We start from the raw sequence: 24,240 nt of genomic DNA on the forward strand, positions 1-24,240 counted from the left end.
AAAAAGTGAAAAATATGATTTGAATTCAAAATTGGGAGTTTAAAAGGTCAAAATATAATATGAAAAGTAAAAATTTATTATTTAAATTTTTAAAATCTAAGAAAAAAATTTAAATCATGTGTTTAAAATTATTGTTATTATTATTATTATTTAAATTATTATTTAAATTATTATTGTAAAATTATTATAAAATGGGATTAAAAAGCCAAATTAAGAAGTTGAAAATGTCAAAATATGACTTGAAATTTTAAATTGGGAATCTAAAGATAAAAATGTGGCATATAAAGCCCAAATTATGAGTTGAAAAGGTCAAAGCATGAAATGAAAAGTCAAAATTTTAAGTTTGAGTCGTAATCTTGAGATGCAAAATTAAAAATATGAAATCAAAACACGAATCAATTTCTTTCCCCACATTCTTGACTTTTTGTGAAATCTTTCTTACTCTCTACTTTTTCAGGTTTTTATGGCTCAACAAGGATATTTTAAATAATCAAGTTGAAGTTTACATTTTTATACTGGAGGAAATCTACAGACCTCATACTGGTGGCCCAGTTAGAATACAAAAATTATCTGATCTTGCGGGCCAGATATTATCATTCAACAGGACGGATTTGGCCCCCAAGCCTTGGGTTTGACACCTGTGGTCTACACAGAAATTTAACGTACGATGTCAGTCAGGCTCAGCTGTTTACATTCATTTGAAAAGTGGAGTTTCAGTCGAACTAGCTCAATAATTTAGCTTTTCTAGCTGCATGTAAACATGCTGACTGTAGGAGGCTGTCTGCAGTTTTCAGTCATTAACACAGAAAGACTGCTAACTACTGCTCGTTAATGCGCTGACTGATGGAGTCTGTCAGAGTTGGTGTGATTGTCCTCGCCCTCTCTCACACACCTGCATGTACGAACACAGAACCACACGTGTACACAGCGTGATGAATCCACACTCTGAGATCCAGCCTCCTGGTCCCCGGTGGTACGGAGCAGCTCCCTGACTGATGCTGGGTGGTCCCGTCCTCTGAATAATTCAGGTGCAACAGATGTGTCAGGCAGGAGGATGTCACTGATATCCAGCACCATTCTGGGTTTAGAGCAGCACTCCCACGATAAAACAATGTATCTGGGTCATGGCGGGCCTGCAAGTAGCACGCAGAAAGTCTTTCAACTCCCCGACCACTGGAGCCACGATTTGCATGCACTACCATAATTTATCCTCCGCCCCTCTCTGCCCCACTCTTCCTCTCCCGTCCTCTCAGAGCCTATTAAGTAATGTGTTTCAAAAAGCCTGGCTGTCAGATCTCTATTGACTGACGACGCTCCGGCCATGAGCGCTGTGGTTGAAAAAGGGATTTGCAGGCGTAAAAGTGTCTCTGATGTTTGACAACTACAACTCAGTGTTACAGAGTGGGTGTCAGGGAGCTGTTTGGGTCGATTTTTACTGATGTATTAATGATCTTAATACTAAAACACCACTTAACATGTAGCGCTCTGATAGCCTTTCTCAATTATTTAGCAAGCCAGTTCCTGATGCCTTCCAATAAAACCATAATGGAGCCAACGCCCTGAATTATATGGACCAACATTAGAGGATCTAAGCCTGAGCTTCAATACCGACATATTTAGACATTAAATTTGATTCCTAAAGAACAGAGCAGCCTCTCATATCCAAGGAAATATACAATGGCAATAGCTTTTTAAAAAGCAAGCTACAAAGTGATGCAGAAATGGAAAAACATCAAAAATTTAAAGGATGGATAGAGAATGCATTCAAGAAGAAATTCAAACTAAAATGAATGGAGCTAGGGGCTGCACCACGGTGCAGGGATTAGCGGAACAGCAAGCAGGTTCCTGGTTCACTTCCTGGTCAGGGCCAGAGTTTGCATGTTCTCCCTGTTGCTGCGTGGGTTCTCTCTCACCACCAAAAACATGCTTGTTAGGTTAACTGGTGACTCTAAATTGCCCGTAGGTGTGAGTGTGAGCGTGTTTGCTTATGCCTTTGTCATCCCTGTGATTGATGGGCGACCAGTCCAGAGTGTATCCCACCTCTCCCCAATGACAGCTGGGATAGGCTCCAGCCCAAAGTGACCTCCAAAGGGATAGGCGGTGTAGAAACTGGATGGATGAATGTATGGAGCTATTATTGTTGCAAAAGTATTTGCAAATGTGTACAAAGATCTGTGCACAAATCCACAAATGCATGCACTAATCTGCAAATATGTAGACCAATTTGTAATTGTGGACTGAGTTCATTTTGGTTCAAAATCTGCCTCTCAATTGGCTGTCATACACACATGACTTTTGCAACACTTTCTTAACTGCTGCCACCTGTGTGATGCCGATGTGATGAGAAAGGCAGCAATGCCTCTGAGCCTGCGCTGAGTGCAACTGACCCGTCCTTTATGCTTACAGATCTAAGTACACGCTTACGGATCTGAGTACAAATCATGCGCGATACAAGTGCTACAAAAGTCACGTGTGTATGACAGCCAAAGAGGCAGATTTTGAACCAAAATGAACTAAGTCCACAATTACAAATTGGTCTACATATTTGCAGATCGGTGCACGCATTTGTGGATTTCTGCACAGATCTGCGTATGCACTTGCAAATACTTTTGCAACAATAATAGCTCCATAGGTGGAGCATTGGTAAAGCTCTGAAAAGTCTGTTTTGAGAAAAACCACCATGCAAATACAATCCTCTACTCAGGAACATGAACTCTTAATTCAGGCAATGTTCTCTGAAACCATGCAATGTTTTTCAGCTCACCACACTGCGTGGAGCAATCCTGGAGGACGCCATTCCATCCACAGCCAGACACGGGACGGCCCGCGGCCTGCCGCTGAAAGAAGTCCTGGAGTACGTGATCCCGGAGCTGAACATCCAGAGTCTGAGACTCGCCATCAACTCCCCCAAAGTCCCAGAGCAGCTGCTGAAGCTGGATGAGCAAGGGGTGAGTACACAAAGCTCCTGTTTTCAGAGACTGAGGGTGCTTTGACGTCAGGGACCTGGGTCTGGGTCTGAGTACGCGCAAAGGCAGAAACAGAGAGCAGCAGGCCCCATATATATATGATCCTCTTGTAGATGAACACAGAATCCCTGGTGGAGACATGAGACAGCTGATATCACACTGAAATGAAATCAATATGAATCCCTGGCTCCCCGCCGACATCATCGACTGTTCAGACACACATCTCCTCCTCAGACTGGAGCTGAAGCTTCTCACCTTTTTGATGACTCTCTTATGTGAGAGCAGGTGATTTAGTATTCTGCTGCACGGCGCCGGGTTTCATCTTCTATTATCTCTGTTTGAATAAAATGGTTATTAGAAATATGAGCTCTGTATCAGCGGTGTCAGAGACACACTCACTGCGTGATCTTAAGGCCTTTATTTTCTCTTCTAATAAAAGTGTGAGATGGAGAGCAGCGTGGGAGGATTAGCTCCACTTCTTATCGTTCTATCAGAGAATTGGCGGCTTATTAGTGTAATTACATTCATTAGAGTGTGCCCATCCTCCGTACTGACAGGAGAAAGGCCCTTATAATAGAAAGTGTCAGCCATGTCCGTCTTGTATGTTAAGATGGAGTTACACACAAACACAAGTAGTGTAGGGCTTCATGGGGAAATCTCCACACAGCTTCATGGACAGGAAAGTGTCAGCCATCCAAACTGAAACTAAGTAACTCTCACAACTAGAAGCTCTCAGTCTGCAGTGATGACACAGACTCAACGCGGTTAAAACCCTGCCGGTGTGGTCTGTGTGGATGTGTATTCCAGCATGTTCTGAAGGCTTCGCCTGCAGCACACAATGAATGAGGAGGAATTTCAACCCTGTCAGGTACAGTGCAGTGGGTGATGGTGGCAGCTGCACGCCTCTGTAGCCATGACATTGCATGTCACAGGATTCTTTTGCATTGTTTTTGTGTTATGTTGGTGATGCACTATACGGCCAAAAATATTCAGACACCTAAACAGAACACCAACAGGGACTGTAATGACTGTAATTGTATTCAGATCCATGTAATTTAATATGGAGTTTGGCCCCTTCTGCAGCTCTAACAGCCTCTAGTCTTCTTGGAGGATTCTGGAGTGTTTCTGTGTGAATGTGTGTCCATTCATTCTGTAGAGCAGTGGTTCTCAAATGGTGTGGCAAGGCACACTAGTGTGCCTTAAGGCAAAACTAGGTGTGCTGTGGGAATTTGTACACCATGTTATTCCTACACATTTATGGTTAGTATGGCCTGCCCACAGATCTGGCCTGACCCCTGAAAACCCCCGGAGAATGGGATTTATTGATGATATCAGTGTATGTGTGAGGACCAGTAGCATTGGTGCTAGCATCCTGGCTAACAGTTACCTCATTAAGAGCAGAAAAGCATGGCAAGCTATTAATGCCACCCATTGCCACCCATTTTTGTCACTTCTTTTGACAACGTAAACCATTTTGCAGCTTTTTTAGCATTTTTGCCACTTCTTATTACTACTTTTGACCTCTTTCTGCCACTTTTCTTGAATTTTTGCCACATTTACCCATTTCTGCTACCTTTTTACCACTTTTGCCAAATTTTGCTATTGTTTGGCCATTTTTTGCCATTTTTTCCCATCACTTTTAACCCCTTTTTAACACCTTTTAGCAACTTGAACCCCTTTTTGCCACTTTTCTGCCACTTGTGATCTAATTTGCCACCTTTTTGACACTTTCAACCCATTTATGCCACCTTATTGCCAAATTTTGCCCACTTTTGCCTTTGTTTGAGAACTTCTCACGTTAACCCATTTTTACCTTCTTTTTACAACATTTAACACTTTTAGGCCACTTGTAGCCAACATTTGCATCCATTTTCACACGCTCAACAACTTTTTGCCAATCTCAATCCATTGTTTGGCCACTTTTTTTTTTTTTTTTCAACCAATTTTCACCCATTTCTGACTTTGTTTTGCCACCTTTTGGCCATTATTGCCATCTCCATGATCCCCCAGTTGGCTGGGCCCCAGAAAGCTCTCCCCTTTATCTCCCCTTATAGGCCACCTTGACTGTAACATTATTTAAAATGTCTATTTTGTATCGATTTAAATATGGTGTGCCTTGAGGTTTTGGCTTACCCTTAGGTGTGCCTTTGGTAAAAAAAAGTTTGAAAACCCCTGCTGTAGAGCATTTATGAGGTCTGGCCCTGATGTTGGACCAAAAGGCCTGGCTCACAATCTCTGTTCCAGTTCATCCCAAAGGTGCTGGATGGGGTGGAGGCAGGACTCTGAACTCATCAAACCAGGTCTTTCTAGTCCTTCTTTGGTCTCTGGGCCACAGTCATGCCGGAATAGAAAAGGACTTTCCCCAGACTGTTGCCGCACAGTTGAAAGCAGTGTTAGCATGCTTTACTCCACTCCATCTGACGCTTGGCGTTGGACTTGGTGATGTGAGGCTTGCACGCAGCTGTTGCCATGGAAACCCATTCATGCTGCAGTTTTATTGTTTACATTAAAGCCAGTGGAAGTTCAAAACTCTCCAGTGATGAAATCAGCAGAGACTTGGAGACTTTGCTCTGTTATTCTTCCCTGCTTGTGTGCTTGTGGCTGAGTTCCTGTTGTTCCTAAACTCTTCCACTTTCTAATAATATCACTGTCAGTGGAATATGCATATCACCATCACAGAACCACGCTGGGAGTCTCTGAGCTCTTTAGAACGACCCATTTAGGATCACAGATGTTTGAGACTGCATGGACAGGTGAGGGTTTTATACACCTGTGGGTCTGATTAAAACACCTGAAGTCAATAATTAACAGGTGTGGCTGTTTCTTTGGTCCATCTATGTCCTTATAACAGGGGAAATGAAACCCAGAGCTATTTGAAACAACAGTTCTGATACTACCTAGGAAAGCTGAGGTCAGCTGTTAGACCTAGCATCAGTAAACGCTGGTGAGAAGCGCTCTGAAGTAAAGGTTGTGAGCTCTGCCTGTGCTGAAAGCACCAGCGGTGGACTCAACATCCATAAACATCTTTTCCTTTTGTGCAATAAGCCATGATTTCCTGTACACAGTAGGCCACTTTAAACCAGGCTTCATCCTGCAAAATCATCCCAGTTACATCGTCCTTCCCCTCAAACAACTCCTGCTCATGCACCATCGGACATGCTCAGGAGCACAAAAGAACTGAAGATGCTGGCATGCACTGGGCTCTCCTGCTTTATGAAGACTAAATGTACAAAGTTGAAGCATAAAGCACTTTAAAATTTTCTGCAGAAATGTGCAAAAAGTGGACTAAAGTCAAACTTCAGACAGAACAAAAGCATGCGTTTACATACAGGATACCATCATTCTGTTATAAGAGACATGAGGCTAAACAGCAAACAGGCAGACCAGTCCGTCCCAGCCTGGAATAAGGACCATGACAATCATAGGAAGGACACTAAGTTTGACTGTAAGTTATCATTATCATTGTAAAAACAACTGGAATATGAATGACAAATGTGGAGCATATCAGCCAGTCAGATGTAAGTGATGTAAGTATGGATGGAGAGAAACAAACCAAGGCCAATGATGGCTGGGATCAGTCTGAGAGCCAGCACATTAAGGGGGGTTTGACTTTCATGCCCTGAGAGATCCAGACCCAAGCACTCTGAACAAGGATGGTAGAGTCCCCCTTGGAAACAACAGAGCCAGAAAACATGCATTAGAAGCCTGTTTAGGAAAGGTAAGGCCTCCACACGAGTGAATGCACTTGAGACGATGAGAGACTTTGTGTTTCTTAGCATCACTGAGTGACTTTGTCAGAGCTTAAGGAAGATTTCTGCAGGATTTTAAAGCCAGTTTGTCCACCTGCCAAATAACTCCCCATGCCTTTAGTATGAGAGAGCGTCTGCGGGCACAGGCTTTGTTTTAAGACCAAAAATGACACATACGTTAAAAACAGAAACAATAAAATCCAGGGAGCTCCTCTCAGAGCATGAGAGCTTCAGCTAAGTGGCTCTAAAACTCTTCCAACTGGCTCTCCTCCTCCTTCAACCTCAAACTAAACGCCCACTTTTATATTTGGCCGCGGTATTTTGGTGCTGTCCTGTTTTAATCATTAATGCTAGGCTTGCTGTGCAAAAGTTTAATGTGTCAAGCATCCCGTAATCTTCTTTTTAACCGTGCTGGACTTTCACCACCCTTCTAGTGTGTTTATATGAAGGAGGGATCATGTTGGACAGTAAAACCTGCTGGTGTGTTTTTGTTACATATAGAGCTGAAGAGAGCTTCATTTAACTTGTGTAGATTTGAGGTACCATTCTCAGCTTGAGCCAGAGAGTCTAACCTGCAGTTTCCACATAAGATGACTGCGCTGCGCACCGAAGCGCCGTGGGTCTGGTCCGACCAAAGGCGAGTGACCTGCTGAGAACTGCGAGTTCACACAGGAATAGTACGTCAACAGCAGACTATTTTACCTTTTAGGGTTAATTTATCATCCTTTCTGGTATAAGTCCATGATATTATTGCTTCCTCCATTGGGTGAGTCCATTAGGAAGTTAAAAGGTTAATGTTTGCTAAAGGATCTGTGGTTTTATGCAAAATCTTTGGCTATATGTCCCCAAAAGTTAACTTTTCCTCATCAATGGCGCCGTTTTAGCTCTGTGACCCACTGACCTCTCGGTGACCCTTTGCTCTCGCTGCAGGATGAGACGTAATGTTGATATAGTGGTGATTTACAATGGGAGTCTGTGCACAGTTTTATTTTGAAAGAACCGCATACTCTACGCTTGTGACTTCCTCATCTGGACCTTTCTGATCGATTGGTATTGACGCGGTTTGGCAGCGGCCAGTGCTGAAAATAGACCTGCAGCGTGTCTCAAATGAAGTGTCGGTCCAGGCACGCGGCGCTCCCGGTCTGGAGCGCTGGCTGTGGAAAAGCTCTGATAGACTAGAGAGGGAGCGATTTGCTCTGCAGTACGATTCGCCGGTGGTTCGCGGCGCTTTAGCTGTGTGTGGGAATTGGACATAAGATGCAATAACAGTGTCTTCAGAAAAACATTCACAAGGCCAACATGAGAGTATAGAGCAGGGATGTCAAACTCAGGGCCCGGGGGCCAAATCCAGCCCATGGAACAATTATATTCGGCCCACAAGATCATGTCATATTTTTATCTAACTGGTCCACCAGTATGAGGTCTGCAGATTTCATCCAGTATGAAAATGTCAGGAAAAATGAAAACAAAAAACAAAAGTCTTCATAACCATGATTAAAACAGCGAACTCACTAAAACATGTCTGGTTTGATCAGGCCCAGGCTCATGAACAAAGCTGATAGGGTGTGCCAGGAAAAGTCAGGCTTGGAGAGACATGCTAGGGTCTGGCAGGATCGGGCCTAATCCAAGCTTTAGTGTGTATGCATGCTGACGAGAACATGTAAGTCTTCTGTTTTCATGTAAAAGTGCATTTATGTGTGTAAAGGTGTCTTCTTACTGTTCACTGAATGTATGCTTAGCTAGCTAGAGTATTGTGGAGATCTGGGAGCACTTATGCGATCCTTATGATCAGCTCTGCAGAGAGAATTCACTTCAGACCGTTCTGTAATGCTCCTGTGTGTAAGACGACAAGAGAACATATGTGAATGTATTTAAGATCACAGTGGAGAGGCTGCAGATGGACTGGGAAAGGCATTAGGCAGTTTGTCAGATTCTGAGATGTGATTTTAGGATAAAGAAATCACCAATGATACGACATCAGTGGATTCTCTAAGAAAGCAGATGTCTATCTGCTGTTTCCATCTGAAGAAGAGAGTCTGGAATATCACAGACATCTTGTTTAATCAGAGAGTTTATCAGCAGCTTCTGTTTTAAAATTAAAAAGCTAATTTCAGGCTTTTATCTTTAATTAGATTTGAAATAAAGGCAGTGATCTGAGAAAGATAAAGACAAGCCTGTTAATGCAGCCTCGTGTCTGAAGATAATACATTTAACACTGAGCGGTTCAGATAAAGGCTACTGATCTTATTCTTCCAGTCTGTCTGATCGTTTCCTGACCTCCGCACAGTCAGGAGCCAGGGCCGTTCTTACGCTTGAACATATATGTGTCTGTCCAGGGCTTTATTATAAATACAGTATCTCAGGAATGCTTTAAGGCACAGGTGTCAAACTCAAGGCCCGGGGGCCAAATCCGGCCTGTGGAACGATTATATCCGGCCCGCGAGATCAGATCATATTTGTATTCTAACTGGCCCACCAGTATGAGGTCTGCAGATTTCCTCCAGTATAAAAATGTAAACTTAACCTTGATCATTTAAAATATCCTTGTTGAGCCATAAAAACCTGAAAAAGTAAAGAGTAAGAAAGATTTCACCAAAAGTCAAGAATGTGGGGAAAGAAATTGATTTGTGTTTTATTTCATATTTTCAATTTTGCATCTCAAACCTATGATTTTGACTTTTCATTTCATGCTTCTACCTTTTCAACTCATAATTTGGACTTAATATGTCACATTTTTATCTTTTAGAATTCCCAGTTTTAAATTTCAAGTCATATTTTGACCTTTTCAACTCCTTACTTTGGCTTTTTAATCCCATATTTTGACTTTTAAACAAATGATTTCAATTTTTTCTCATATTTTGACATTTTAAATCACTAATTTTTACTTTTTTTTATCATATTTTGACCTGATACACTCCCAGTTTTGAATTTAATCATATATTTAACTTTTTAAGTCATCATTTTGAATTCTAGCTCATATTTTGAATTTTTTAACTCTGAATTTTGGATTTTAATCCCATATCTTGACTTTTTAAAACATGATTTCAGTTTTTTTGTCATATTTTGACATTTTAGATAACTAATTTTTACTTTTTTTTAAATCATATTTTGACATTATACACTCCCAGTTTTCAATTTAAATCATATATTTAAATTTTTAAGTCCTCATTTTGAATTCTAGCTCATATTTTGACATTTTCAACTCCAAGTTTTGGCTCTTTAATCCCATATTTTGAACCATCAGACTCACAATTTAAAATTTTAAGACATAATTGACTTTTAAATTCATGATTTCAAATATGATCTCATATTTTGACCTTTCAAACTTGTGATTTCAACTTTCTCCTCATATATTTGCTCTTTAAAACTTTTTTCTATTTTTTAATATCGTGTTCTGATCTTTCGAAACTAATAAATTAGAATTTTTATTTCAGATTTGAGCCTTTCAACCTGTCATTTTTATTTTTTGAATTTCCCAATCATTTATCATCAGTGCTGTTTTTTTTTTCATGTTTTATTACTGGTGAAAATGAGGTTGACAGTTATGGTTGAATGTTGACCCTGTTCGGCTCTCAGGTTAGACCTGAATCCAGAATCCGGCCCCTGCTGTGATTGAGTTTGACACCCCTGCTTTGAGGGATTTTCCTCAAATTCTGCCAAACGTCCACTCTGACTCAGGGATGAACTGTTTGGAATTCACAGGTCATAGGTGAAAGTCTAAGGTCATTGGGCCTCTTGGTAAAAGAATGCTTTTAGAGATTTCTTCCAACTTGAAAATCCGCCCTAGCCTTTTACGTGACCCACCACTGCGCTGTCACTCTTCAGCAGTCGTGTACCTTGCAGAGCCATGTAACTGCCAGGTAGGAGTTCCAGTTCTGAATACTTTTTCTTGAACATAGCATGAAAAGAATAAATGCATACCCCTCGTTACGTGCCAAGCTGCCAATCAAGCTTTGAAGAGCTTTTACAAAAGTCAGCAGGTGAAACCTTTGCAGAACCATGAATCAGTGCTGATGCCCACAGCAGCAGCCCTGCTCCAAAGAATAATTCAGATTTTAGCCAGCATTGTTGCACAGGTTGAATAGAGAAATCTACCACCTGCTGAGGCTGCTACTGCAGGGCGAAATCACTTACATTTAAATCAATACCTGCACATCATATCGAAGCCTGGTGAGATTTAAAGTTTCACTCTCTTCACTGCCTCACATTGTCGTTCTTTTTAGATCATGTTTCAGTGGAGCCAAGGCTGCATAATAAAGTGGATGTTATAATCAGTATAATGGTGGGCGCAGTTCAGTCAACTAACAGACCACCTGAACAGGCAGGAAAGAAACATTCAAGCAGCATGCATCCAAACCAAACCTGCATAAATTCAATGACACGGAGCATGGGATGCATAGAGAACCTTAGACAGATTTTAAATATCTAAATTTTCCCACAAAGTCCAGCTGCAGAAGAAACAGGCTAGACACTTCCAGTCTTTTGTTTCTGACATTTAGATTAAACAGTATTGTTTACTGACAAGGATTATATCTAGAATGTAAGTTATTGCTGGAGTTTGCGAGACATGTCCAGTGTAATTCTAAGGTACACTCACAAAAACCCTTACCCTGCTTTAAAACATGCATTTCTAACGTTAGCTACCATCAGCATAACTATCTTAAAAACAACAAATCCTTCATTAAACCGCATATCCATGAAAACAAGCATCTCATTCAATGTGTTAAATAGATGACTCTCGTGGGCCTGACGTGCAGGAGGCCCTGCAGTGGAGCTGCAATGAAGGTAACTTGAGAGTTGAGGTCTGCAGTCAGACCCTGCTGTGATCATATTTAGCAGACAAAACTGAATGAGAAGCTTTTATAAGAACTTTCTGTCACTTTCTTAAATCCCTACTCAGCAGCTCCTGGCTGGCTCGCCAACTGTTGTGGCATGTGCGTTAATAAAAAGTTAGTAAATAAGAGTCAAAAGTTTTCTTAACTCATCAGGAGATGAAAAGCTTTCATGGCGGTACAAAACATAAGTGATTAACTTTGTCATAAACTTGTTATCAAGAGCTGAACTCAGAGTAGGGAGAACATCGGACAGGGGAGAAAATAAACATCAAATCATCGCTGCAAGCAGGGGAAAATTTTAATCCAGTGTTTTGGTGAGTTTTTTCATCATTGCCCAAAACACCTGAAAGGATCAACGCCAAAACAAATGACCTGTGAAAGGTCACAAAACCTAATCCAGCACCATTTGGGAAATCAGCTGCTGTCAGTGAAAATCAGATTATCCCAACTGGAGGGTGACGGCGAGGTTAGCTGGCATGATGGTGGAGGACGAAGAGGAGCGAGGGGGAACTTGGTCGTGTTTGACCTTGTGGGGGAAGAGGACAGCGCCTCCGCTATTTGGAATGAATTTGGATTCATTCGGCGATGTGGTAAAAACACATGGGTGCATTTAGATCAGCTGAAAGTCTTAAGGGGTCGAATAATGTGTACCATCTTTTTTGTAGCATTGCATTTTGGCTTTTATCAGGTAGTAAAAATCATCAGTACTGTAATACTAGTTTGATTAGAGTTGCATCAGTCGTTATACCAACGTTCAATACAAGAGTGTAGCCAGTGCTGATGTTGTAACGGTCCGAGAAGGCCAACATTTTGAACAGCAGGTCACTTTTTCCTTCCTGTAACAATATTCTCATTTGATTCAGGAGCCAGAAACGCCAGAAGTCAGCATAAGATTGATGAGACACAACAGATGACCGATATCATTTAATACCACATAAGCTGGCTGTAAAAGGGGCTGATATCAGCCTATACTGATTTTAACCATTGCATTTGTGCATCCTTGTATTTTCTACTGTTTTGATACCTGTATGTTTTTTGTAATCTTTGCTTTTTGAACGATAGATAGTGATGAAAAAAACCTAAGCTTTAAAAAACAACAATGATTTAAAGAGACGGTTGCTTTGGAGGTGAATGAAACTGTCAAACAGTAGCAGAGATTTCAATATTTTTATACTTGTTAGACGTTGTGCAGGCATTTGGCTGCAGTTTTTAGTTATTACAGTATCTCAGTCCCATTTTTAATTGCACCTTATGCTGCTCATTTTTGAGAGTCAAAGAGTATTCATGAAATCGTTTCACACTTCAAGCTGCTGACATTTTATTTTCTTGTAATGTGACCTTAAGTGCTTTGAAAGGAGCCTATAAATAATTTGCATTATTATGATAATTATTATTATTATCATTATTATTAATATTATTGTTATTATTATTTTTAATTATTTTATTGTTATTTTTATTTATTATTATTATTATTATTACTATTATTACTAATTTTATTTTATTATTAATATTACTACTGTTATGTTATTACAATTATAATTATTATTGATAATAATTAAAATAATAATTATTATTATCATAATAATAATAATAATAATATCATCAACAGTATTTTGTAAAAAGACATTTTTTTCAAATACTACTTCAGAATAACAAAATGATAAATAAGATAATAAATAAAATAATAAAATAAAGTAATAACGACCTCAGTGCACTGAACCAACATCAATTATGATATGAGATCATTGCTGTAATTTTCAGGCAAGGCACTCTGGGGGATTTTCCACAACATTCTGTTTGGAGTGTGGCCCAGGAAATCTTCGTTTCACTTTCGTTTAAACTTCAACCCCCCCCCCAATATTCCACCAAGAACCTGGACACCCTGTCTCTAGATGTGATCATGCCAAACACAGGGCGAGGGCTAAGAGGTGTAATGGGCTGGAGCCTGGCACTTCTACTTTTTATGGCATGACCCAGAACAGCCATGAATGTCACCTTATTTTTACAGAATCAAATTAAAGTTTGAAACCTTTTTATAGTAATAACGGCCCACAAATGTTGTACAGATCTGCAGCTTCTAACGTCATAATTGCAAAGATGTGCAGAATTTGTGGCTGCTAGCATTGTTTGTGATCTGTAATGACTCCCTGCAGATGTAATCTGAAAATTAAAGATGGGCTTTGCTGTAATTGTTGATGTAACTTGTGTGTGATTTAGTCATTTGCATGCCCATTTAGTTTGTATGAAGACGGTCCTGCAAGAGTCTAAAACGTGCATGCACTTTGTCAAACAAGAGCACAAACGCATGCATGCTGACATGTTTGTGGGGAATTATTACAGCTGTGGGGGGTGAGGGAGGTGTTACATGTTACCACCATAACTCCTGGCCTCAGAGAACCCCAAAAACTGCAGTAAATGTTTGTGTAACTGTCCCTGGTGGTTGTAGTCAGACTTTGGAGCCTTATTTTAGATTTCTGCTGCAGTGCAGACAGATGTCACCGTGTTTTGTGTCTGTGTTGTGTAAGGACATTGCTGTATCCCTCAGGTGCATGGCTAAGCTCCCCGAGGGGAACGCTGTCCTCATTTCTCTTCCTACTCATTAAGAATATTTCCATCTTTGCACTTTTTAGAGTATTTTCTTCTTAAAAAGAGGTTGAGGACGAGCAGATTTCGATCCCCTGCAGCTGAGCAGAAAGAAAAGGATGAGAGAAATAGACTTGGAGAGGAAAATCTGCTGCATTCTAGCAATTCATGCCCAGATTTTGAGCGAGCGAGTAATTTCAGCTAATAACGTGTAAAATCGGATACGCTTTTTTTCTGGCTGCTGTACCTTCGCAGAAGCTGATGCCACAAAAATACATCAAAGACAGTTACACAAGCAGCTTTACCTCCGGAGTATTACTCCTCTCTACATGTGTGTCGCGTGTGCTCCTCACATCCAAATTTGCACCAAAGGGCAGCGTGATTGTCCTTGCCGTCGGCTCGTCAGTTAAGAGGAGCAGGAGGTTAAGTGAGCCCGCATAATGCAGGATGAAAAGAAGAGACTGAATCATTGCACATCAGGTCGTCTCCACTGGGCTTTTAATGCATAATCACTTCCTGTACAGAGGAACGGACCGCCGAACAGAGGAAGTCATCACGAGAACAAAGTCAGCTGGGAGCTGATAAACCTAACAGTCCCCTTTTCCAATCTACAGATAATTTGTTGGCCTCACATCCCTGGAATCCTTCTGTGACCCTGCTTACCTCTGAATCTAAAATCTCTGCAGGATATTTGGATACCAAGTTCACTGCACTTTAATACATGCGTGCACACTTTGCATTAACGATACATTCCCTGTGACAACCTAAGTAACCCAAGTTAAGTAGTGAAACTGCAGGAAGGTAGGTTAAAGAGTGATAAAATAACAAAAATGGGTTAAACATGGCACAAAATGCTGCAGAAATGGCAGAATGAAGCAGTGAAGTAGTGAAAAATGTGAAACATGAGTTCATATTGGTGCTAAGTCGTAATTGTTGAGGGCCAACTCTCTGGGATTTTCAGGAGCCCAGCCAATTCTGTGGGCATGCCTGTCTCCTTGTGGTCTACGGCCCTATATATTGGGATATATTTCACTGGTAATGCCTAAAAATGTCCTGGGATTAGAAAGAAAATAGTAATACTAATAAGATAATATGTTCATCAGAACAAAATATTGATTCAATTTTTCTTTATTTGGAAGTCTGGCCCCCAGAGACTCTGCGGAGAATAAATCTGGCACTTGTGCAGATGTACTTGATGGCCGCTGCCTTAGAGCTCACAGCTATATTTTTCACCATCTTGTCTTGCCTGGACATTTTTCTTTAAAAGCTTGTAAAACATCAACCCTGTGGTGTACAGAAAAGCTCTATGCATCTTTTTTTCCAGGACAACCTGGGCTTTAAGAATATATGTACCACAGTAATGTCACTTGAATTATGAAAAAGTTATAAGAGTCTAAAGACAAAATAATAAAACCAATCGGTATTTTAAACTCAAAGCTTTTCAATGATAACACACAGTAAACAATAGTGACAAAGCATTTTCTTTGCACAGACTTGTTCTCCATCTCTTGGGGACAAAACTGTGAAAAAATAAACATTCTGTGACTAACGGTTTTCAAAATATCTGAATAAATACAAGAGAAAGTTCATGTGCTTTTTTGCAGTTAAATTTAGACATTTAATTAGACATTTGTGCTGTTCCTTTAAGCAGTAGAGAAGCAACTGGTCAACTACAACTCCCACAATGCTTTGCATCTAAACATTGCCCTCAACAAATATGGCTCTGCCCACCAAAGAAAGCCAAAGTACGTGATCGATAATGGATTAAAAATGGACAAAAAGATGCTTATTAACAGAAATATCACTGTGGATTTCATATTTAAAGACCCCAGGCTAGCTATAATGGCGTCCTTAAAAGCTACGGAGACATCGAGGGTAGCAAATGTACGGCAAAGTTGTCAGCTTTCAGAGGAAAAGAAAGAGTACGTTTCTACGACATCCAAAAGTTAATAACGTTTTTCTAAACTGTGTCACTTCTTGTTTTCCTCAGAGTCCCAGGAAGTCAGCCAAGTTCTGGGCTCACTAGAAAATGTTCTGTAAGAGCTACGAATGCATGAAGAACATATATAGAAAGGCACAACACAGAGCTTTCACAGGAAAAAACAGCTAGTGCCTATGGCTTACACTTCAATAGTACCAAGCAATTTACAAAGGGGTGTGCCTCTGGCACGGATCCATGCCACTGGAGCTCTAAGGGTTAATCTGCACAAAGGAAAACTTTAAAGGACCAGGAGACATGCTTGTCTCTCTCCTCTGCTCTCTGTCGGTCTGTAAAAGGCATTAACATCTTTATGAGATGCTAAACAGGCTTAATGAAGCGTATCTGCTGACTGGTGAGTTGAACAGTTATTGTGGACGGAGGCTGTGACTGATGGAGGCTCATCTTCGACGTGAATCAGACATCAGCCATGCCTGGGAATAGAGCAGCACGTCCACGCCTGCTAGTGTAGGTTCATAGAAAATCACTGGAGTGATCGTTTTAACTGTGTTTCTGTGTTTTGGATTTGTGTGTAGTGAAACTGCTTGGTCCTTAATATTTTGGAGTGAATTAGCCTAGCTTAGTGCCTCTTTAACTGCTTTTCTCCCTCATGAGTCTCATTCACACTTTAATAAAACTGAACGATTCCTGAATTTACCTGGGTGAGCCTCAGGTATCGGTGCAAACGGCAGAACTTTTCATCCTGACTTTACCCTGATGGTATTCTTGGTGGGTTACCATAATAACACTAAAAAATGTAGGTTTCATGGATGACGAGCAATTTTGTCCTAAAAAAACAAAGATTGGGTTAATATATTATGCTGGCGTCTGGTGAGATGGAAATGACTCCTTAATTCAGGACTGGCAGACGACCACGGATTATAGCACTTGATTGGGTGGTCTTTAACGAGTGCCAACAAGCCTGAGTGTGTACCAAACCAGTCCAGATACAAATAAAGGTCTACACAGGATCTTTGTCTGGCTGTTTTGCTCTCAGACGTGAATCCCGTGCAACAAGTGCCAAACTCAGGAGGCTGTCTTTTTCTCTCTTTCCCTTTCTTCCTGTTTCTGTGAGCTGAGAGCCATCACAGATTCATGTTGGTGGAGAGGCGTCTCACTGTCAGCGTGAAAGAGGAATCACTCTGGCTGTTTTATTCCTTCCTGTCTCTCCGTTTGAAGGTTTTAAATCCAGAGCTGTCCGTTCTGCATTCAGATAAAACCTGTGAGGTTTGGCAGCTCAGGGCAGGTGGGGGTGTCAGAATTCAGACAAATCATATGACAGGGATTACGCTTCTAAACTGATACACAGATATATTGATCATGAGTTTAACAGGAAAATTTGATGCCGATTAGCGAGGTTGCCAGGTCAAGTCTCCTAGCCAGTTTATCGCACATCCCTACTTTAGATTCAGGTCTTAGATTTTCAGGTTTCAGGTCTTGTTAGATTCAGGTTTTGTGGTTTGTTCCAGGAGAAGTGAGCAGCAAATGTTAAACCCTTTACCCCAGCTCAAGCATGATATTAACTGAAATATGTGGCTTCTTGTGCAGAGACTTTGCACATGGAGCATTTTGCACATGCCGTTATTCCACTGTGAAGAAGTCGTGTTCTTGCACAGTTTTAGGCGTATAAATAAGAGCCGTTTAAGATGCCCTTTGTTGGATAATGTTTGCATCAGGGGAGTTATTCAGGGGATCAGTGTTGTTTCTTTTCACAGCCTTTTACTAAAACTTCTCTGCCTGAGGGAGGACTTATCCAAACAAAATATTGCTTATGGGTGTTTTTCTTCAAACAGGATTAAAAATGCTTTTACTGGCAGCTTAAAGTTTTCATCCTCAGACTGAACTATCTCTCTCTAAGTTTGTAATTCACTCCCTGGTCGCTCCACAGCTGCTCTTAAGTAGCAGCTATTAGCTGGCTGTGATTTATGCTCCTCTCTGAGTTCACAGCCCGGCTGCAGTGCCGGGGATTTCAGCTCTTCACTCCAAGGCTTCTGAAGGTCTTTACATTAGCCGTGACATGATGGAAAGCGGCCTCTCTCCAGCTCTGAGTGCACAATGTTCAGTATGTAAGGGTAGTGTGACGTGACATGATACTTACCCAGTCTGTCTGTGTGTTTCCTGTCCAGCTGAGCTTCCAGCACAAGGTGGGAGTGCTTTACTGCAAGGCGGGGCAGAGCACCGAGGAGGAGATGTACAACAACGAGAGCGCCGGGCCAGCTCTTGAGGAGTTCCTGGATCTGCTCGGCCAGAGGGTGCGGCTCAAAGGCTTCACCAAGTACAGAGCTCAGCTGGATAACAAGAGTAAGATAAAACACTCATCATCATCATCATCATCATCATCATCATCATCTTCATCCCGCTGAACACTCTGAAAGAGCTGCCCACGCAGTCCCAGAGCTGCTGAGTGCAGGTGTTTGGATCTGCTCCGTGCTCTTTTGCAGGAGTCTTTTTCAGTCCATGTTCTGTTTATTCAGTTACATCACCGACTTACGGCGTACTCCTGCACCACGGCGGTTTACTGTCTGTCATAAAAACATTTTACTCCATTTTTACTGATCACACTCAGCACAGTTTCTTTCATTTTTAGCATCTCAGGGTGTTTTAGCCCTGCAGTAGAGTTCGTTTGCTCTGGTCTGAATCATGGATCATGGTCACATGATCATTAAAGATGGAACAGTAGAATTTTTTCACTGAAATATCAAAAATAACTTAAAAAGGGACCATTCTTATGTTATATATGTTTTCAATGGAGGTCTTACCATTTCTTAGATGTCTCTTAAAATTGCAAAGTTAAAGAATGATTTGTAATTAGTGGGACCTAATTACCGAGTGATTTAATAGTAATGAGTGGTGTTTATGTAGTAATCAAAAATGAGGTGTTTTTACCTTCTAACATGTTGGTATTTTACCAAGAATAGCTCTGTAGTGTCCCATGATTCTTTGCTCCATTCTCTAAATAAATCCTGCTTCCTGAGGTGGTAACCTTTCTGCTCTTTGTTCTAGCGGACTCGACGGGCACTCACTCGCTCTACACCACCTATAAGGACTACGAGCTGATGTTTCACGTGTCCACCATGCTCCCCTACACGCCCAACAACAGACAGCAGGTCAGCAAACGCCGCCTTGTCTCCGTTCTCCTCCTCCATGTTTGTTTTTTCTCTGTGCGGTGATGGCGCTCCCCGAGCCGCTTCCCTTTTTAAAGGATATCTTCAATCCCTCAATCTCAGCTCTTCCCAGTCTCCCTCTGAGGCTCATTTTGCCACGGTAATGACCTATCAGTTGAAAGCATGAGTGTTGCCATGGTAACTGTACCCCATAGTAGGGTTTTTTAATCAATGCATCCCCAGGGGCTGGAACCTGACGTGATTTTAGACGGGCCTCTGTGTCTGTCTGCGCTAACAAGTGGGATTAAGTGGATGTAGCGGAGGAGCGGCAAGCGTTGGCCCCGTAAAGCTGCGATTACTGAGATTCTCTCTGCTGAATGTTTGGGTGTATATTCTGAGCTCCTAATAAAACCTGTGAGTAAAAACCTGCAGAGGTTTCAACACCAATTCATCCCACAGTGAAAAACCACTAAGACCTGATGCATCAGCATGCATCCCTGGCGCCTGATTGGTAGGATTTACCCCGTGGATCCCACCTCCTTCCTTCCTCCTCCTCCACTTGTATTTCATGGAGACCAATAGTTTAATTTAATCCCTGCTGGTAATCTTCCACATTCATCCCTTCATCCTTTCAATTCACCTCTGTCCCTGCTAATCCTGGCTGTTTCTGGCTCCGTCTGACCCTCGTTGACAACTCCATACAAACCAGAGATGGAGGTTAACCGTCTGCACAGAGCAACAATGCAAGCTGGATAAATGAAATTTGGACCAAATTTCCCTTTTTACCCAAAAAGAGACACAAAAGTGTCAGCAGAAAACGCCTTTTCATTCAGAAGCCTGTTATCATGAGTGAAACATCCTCTTTTGGAATAAAGGCGTATCAGTAAGTGGATCTGAAAACCATGAGCTTTGGGAATAGTCTGCTGCTCTGACGCTTCAGATACAAAGGCAGTTTATCAGTTCACTCGCATGTGGATTTTGTTGATTTGAGTCAAATGCCCCCTTCCCTCCCAAATAAATATGTTGTTTTACTTGGCAATGAGGACTCTGATCAAAAGAAGCTCCTTAGGTCCAGCCAAGCAGCACGCTCCAACTTTCCAGTAAGCATAGTGATAACACACCCCTTTAAGAGAGATACATGACGGAGGATCCATGTCACACACAATTCAGCTTAGTTCAGCTGAAGATCACTCCTTTTTGCAGCAGAAACCTGGATATGTGCACACAACAAAACCCTCAGGTTATGAAGGAGGAGGCTGGGGTGGAGGAGGTGAAGCTTTGGTCTATAAAGGAGGAGGCTGGGGTGGAGGAGGTGGAGCTTTAATCTATAAAGGAGGAGGCTGGGGTAGAGGAGGTGGAGCTTAAATCTATAAAGGAGGAGGCTTGGGTGGAGGAGGTGGAGCTTAAATCTGTAAAGGAGAAGGCTGGGGTGGAGGAGGTGGAGCTTTGGTCTATAAAGGAGGAGGCTGGGGTGGAGGACGTGAAGCTTTGGTTTATAAAGGAGGAGGCTGGGGTGGAGGAGGCGGAGCTTTGGTCTATAAAGGAGGAGGCTAGGGTGGAGGAGGTGGAGCTTTAATCTATAAAGGAGGAGGCTGAGGTGGAGGAGGTGGAGCTTTGGTCTATAAAGGAGGAGGGTGGGATGGAGGAGGTGGAGCTTTAATCTATAAAGGAGGAGGCTGGGGTGGAGGAGGTGGAGCTTTGGTCTATAAAGGAGGAGGCTGGGGTGGAGGAGGTGGAGCTTAAATCTATAAAGGAGGAGGCTGGGGTGGAGGAGGTGGAGCTTTGGTCTATAAAGGAGGAGGGTGGGATGGAGGAGGTGGAGCTTTAATCTATAAAGGAGGAGGCTGGGGTGGAGGAGGTGGAGCTTTGGTCTATAAAGGAGGAGGGTGGGATGGAGGAGGTGGAGCTTTAATCTATAAAGGAGGAGGCTGGGGTGGAGGAGGTGGAGCTTTAATCTATAAAGGAGGAGGCTGGGGTGGAGGAGGTGGAGCTTTGGTCTATAAAGGAGGAGGCTGGGATGGAGGAGGTGTCCCTGCTCTCTGGCACCTTTATTTTGGGGGTCCCTGGTCTCTGGCACCTTTATTTTGGGGGTCCCTGGTCTCTGGCACCTTTGATTTGGAGGTCCCCGGTCTCTGGCCCCTTTGTTTTGGAGGTCCCTGGTCTCTGGCACCTTTATTTTGGAGGTCCCCAGTCTCTGGCACCTTTATTTTAGGGAGCCCTGGTCTTTAACACCTTTATTTTTGGAGTCCCCGGTCTCTGGCACCCTTATTTTGGGTGTCCCCAGTCTCTGGCACCTTTATTTTGGAGGTCCCCGGTCTCTGGCACCTTTATTTTAGGGGGCCCTGGTCTTTAACACCTTTAGTTTTGGAGTCCCCAGTCTCTGGCACCTTTGTTTTGGAGGTCCCTGGTCTCTGGCACCTTTATTTTGGAGGTCCCCGGTCTCTGGCACCTTTATTTTAGGGGGCCCTGGTCTTTAACACCTTTATTTTTGGAGTCCCCGGTCTCTGGCACCCTTATTTTGGGTGTCCCCGGTCTCTGGCACCTTTATTTTGGGGGTCCCCGATCTCTGGCACCTTTATTTTGGGGGTCCCAGATCTCTGGCACCTTTATTTTTGGGGTCCCCGGTCTTTAACATCTTTATTTTGGGGGTCCCCGGTCTCTGGCACCTTTATTTTGGGGGTCCCCAGTCTCTGGCACCTTTATTTTGGGGGTCCTCGGTCTCTGGCACCCTTATTTTTGGGGTCCCCGGTCTCTGGCACCCTTATTTTGGGGGTCCCCAGTCTCTGGCACCTTTATTTTGGGGGTCCTCGGTCTCTGGCACCCTTATTTTGGGGGTCCCCAGTCTCTGGCACCTTTATTTTGGGGGTCCCCGGTCTTTAACACCTTTATTTTGGGGGTCCCCAGTCTCTGGCACCTTTATTTTTGGGGTCCCCAGTCTTTTACACCTTTATTTTGGGGGTCCCCGGTCTCTGGCACCTTTATTTTGGGGGTCTCCGGTCTCTGGCACCTTTATTTTGGGGGTCCCCGGTCTCTGGCACCTTTATTTTGGGGGTCCCCGGTCTCTGGCACCTTTATTTTTGGGGTCCCCGGTCTTTTACACCTTTATTTTGGGGGTCCCCGGTCTCTGGCACCTTTATTTTGGGGGTCCCCGGTCTCTGGCACCTTTTTTTGGGGGTTCCCGGTCTCTGGCACCTTTATTTTTGGAGTCCCCTGTCTTTTACACCTTTATTTTGGGGGTCCCCGGTCTCTGGCACCTTTATTTTGGGGGTCCCCGGTCTCTGGCACCTTTATTTTGGGGGTCCCCAGTCTCTGGCACCTTTATTTTTGGGGTCCCCAGTCTTTTACACCTTTATTTTGGGGGTCCCCGGTCTCTGGCACCTTTATTTTGGGGGTCTCCGGTCTCTGGCACCTTTATTTTGGGGGTCCCCGGTCTCTGGCACCTTTTTTTGGGGGTCCCCGGTCTCTGGCACCTTTATTTTTGGGGTCCCCGGTCTTTTACACCTTTATTTTGGGGGTCCCCGGTCTCTGGCACCTTTATTTTGGGGGTCCCGGGTTGAAAAGGCTGAGAACCTCTGCACTAGAGTCTGAGTTCATCTTTGCTGTAGACCATCTCTTTCTTGAATAGAAGTCTTTCATGTTCATTATGTAGACTGTAATATAACCCAGGACCAAATACCACAAACCTTGCGTGGTCCAACATTCAAACCCGTTAGAAACTATTTTAAGATGAGCTAGAAGGAGTGTATGGTTTTAAATCTCTCTGTCTTAAACTACAATACTTCTGTGATATATTTCTACACGATCCTTTTCTCTGACTCTTTTTCACTCCTTCTTTTTCAGTTACTAAGGAAGAGGCACATTGGGAACGACATCGTCACCATCGTGTTCCAGGAGCCCGGGGCCCTTCCTTTCACTCCCAAACACATCCGCTCTCATTTCCAACATGTGTTTGTCATCGTCAAAGTCCACAACCCGTGCACTGATAACGTCTGCTACAGGTAAGGAGATTACTCAACCGGCCCTGAGATATTTCACTGCCTACCTCAGAGTAATGTCCTCCAGATGAGTTATAGGAACCTGCTTATCTATGGATGTGCTCTGCATAAATCGTTTCATGCCAAATGGCTCTACATGAACTTTTAAGAGCACTTCATTTAAGAGAATAATAATAATAGGCTGCAGAGTGCTGTCTGTGGTTAATGTGGGGAATCAGGAGGCTCTTCTGATGTGCTCAGTGATGATACAGTTATTATCTTCACAGACACCTTGAAATTATGACTTAGGACTTTCTCTGCCAGGGTTCTGAAGTCAAGATGGCTGCTTTAATAACAGAGCATGTGTTCAACAGAAGCAGAGATTAGTGGAGCTCCTGTCACAGCAGAAATCAGTTCACTTAATGAGGAAATTCTTTCACCTTCACATAGTTTCTCATTATATTCACAGATTAATGTTCTTAGTTTCTCTAACACTGAGGTTGGACAGCACAATATTAGTCTGACAGCATCTGGTCCCTAGGTTAACTCAGGGGCAAAAGTTTCAGTCTCTGTTGGTGGCATTAAGAGTTTTTTTTTTTTTTCATTTATTTATTGTTCATAAATATCATTACTTTAATGTAATGACATTTTTTTCACTGAGCTGTTTTCACTTTTGATTGTTTTGAAATTGTTAGGAGTGTTCAGTAATTGCATCTGATGCAGATGAAGCAAAATCAGTGAATAATCCCGTTTAACCCTCTAGAACCTGGCGTAGCAGCGGCGCTATGATTAGCTTATTCTTTTTTGATTGGCGGTAGATTTGAAACCGGATAACATAGATCGATCATTCTTTTTGCATGTAAAATCTGGGGAGTTCCACTAACATTTCACACATTCACCATGTTTCAGAGCGCTTTTCATTGCAGTGATGGGTTTGTAAAAAATACACAATAAAGCACACATAACAAAAATCTTTATAAATGAGACCACGGGGGTTTGCAGCACTTCCTGCGTTGAAATAAACGTCATCACTTGGTGGGCATGACCTGTC

The 24,240-nt window shown here is 42.4% G+C and overlaps 1 protein-coding gene across 3 annotated transcripts in view; it reads left to right on the forward strand.

The window, feature by feature from the left end:
- Positions 1-24,240, forward strand: part of LOC121510992 (signal-induced proliferation-associated 1-like protein 2) — a 211,792-nt gene that overhangs the window by 95,571 nt on the left and 91,981 nt on the right. For all 3 annotated transcript variants that reach the window (XM_041789446.1, XM_041789447.1, XM_041789448.1), the window contains exons 5-8: positions 2,760-2,948; positions 18,238-18,412; positions 19,115-19,218; positions 23,056-23,213. In XM_041789446.1, coding sequence (XP_041645380.1) covers positions 2,760-2,948; positions 18,238-18,412; positions 19,115-19,218; positions 23,056-23,213 — 626 coding nt within the window. The remainder of the gene's footprint in view (positions 1-2,759; positions 2,949-18,237; positions 18,413-19,114; positions 19,219-23,055; positions 23,214-24,240) is intronic.

The sequence above is a fragment of the Cheilinus undulatus genome, linkage group 6 (genome assembly GCF_018320785.1).
Source record: "Cheilinus undulatus linkage group 6, ASM1832078v1, whole genome shotgun sequence".
In the NCBI taxonomy this organism is placed as follows: Eukaryota; Metazoa; Chordata; class Actinopteri; order Labriformes; family Labridae; genus Cheilinus; species Cheilinus undulatus.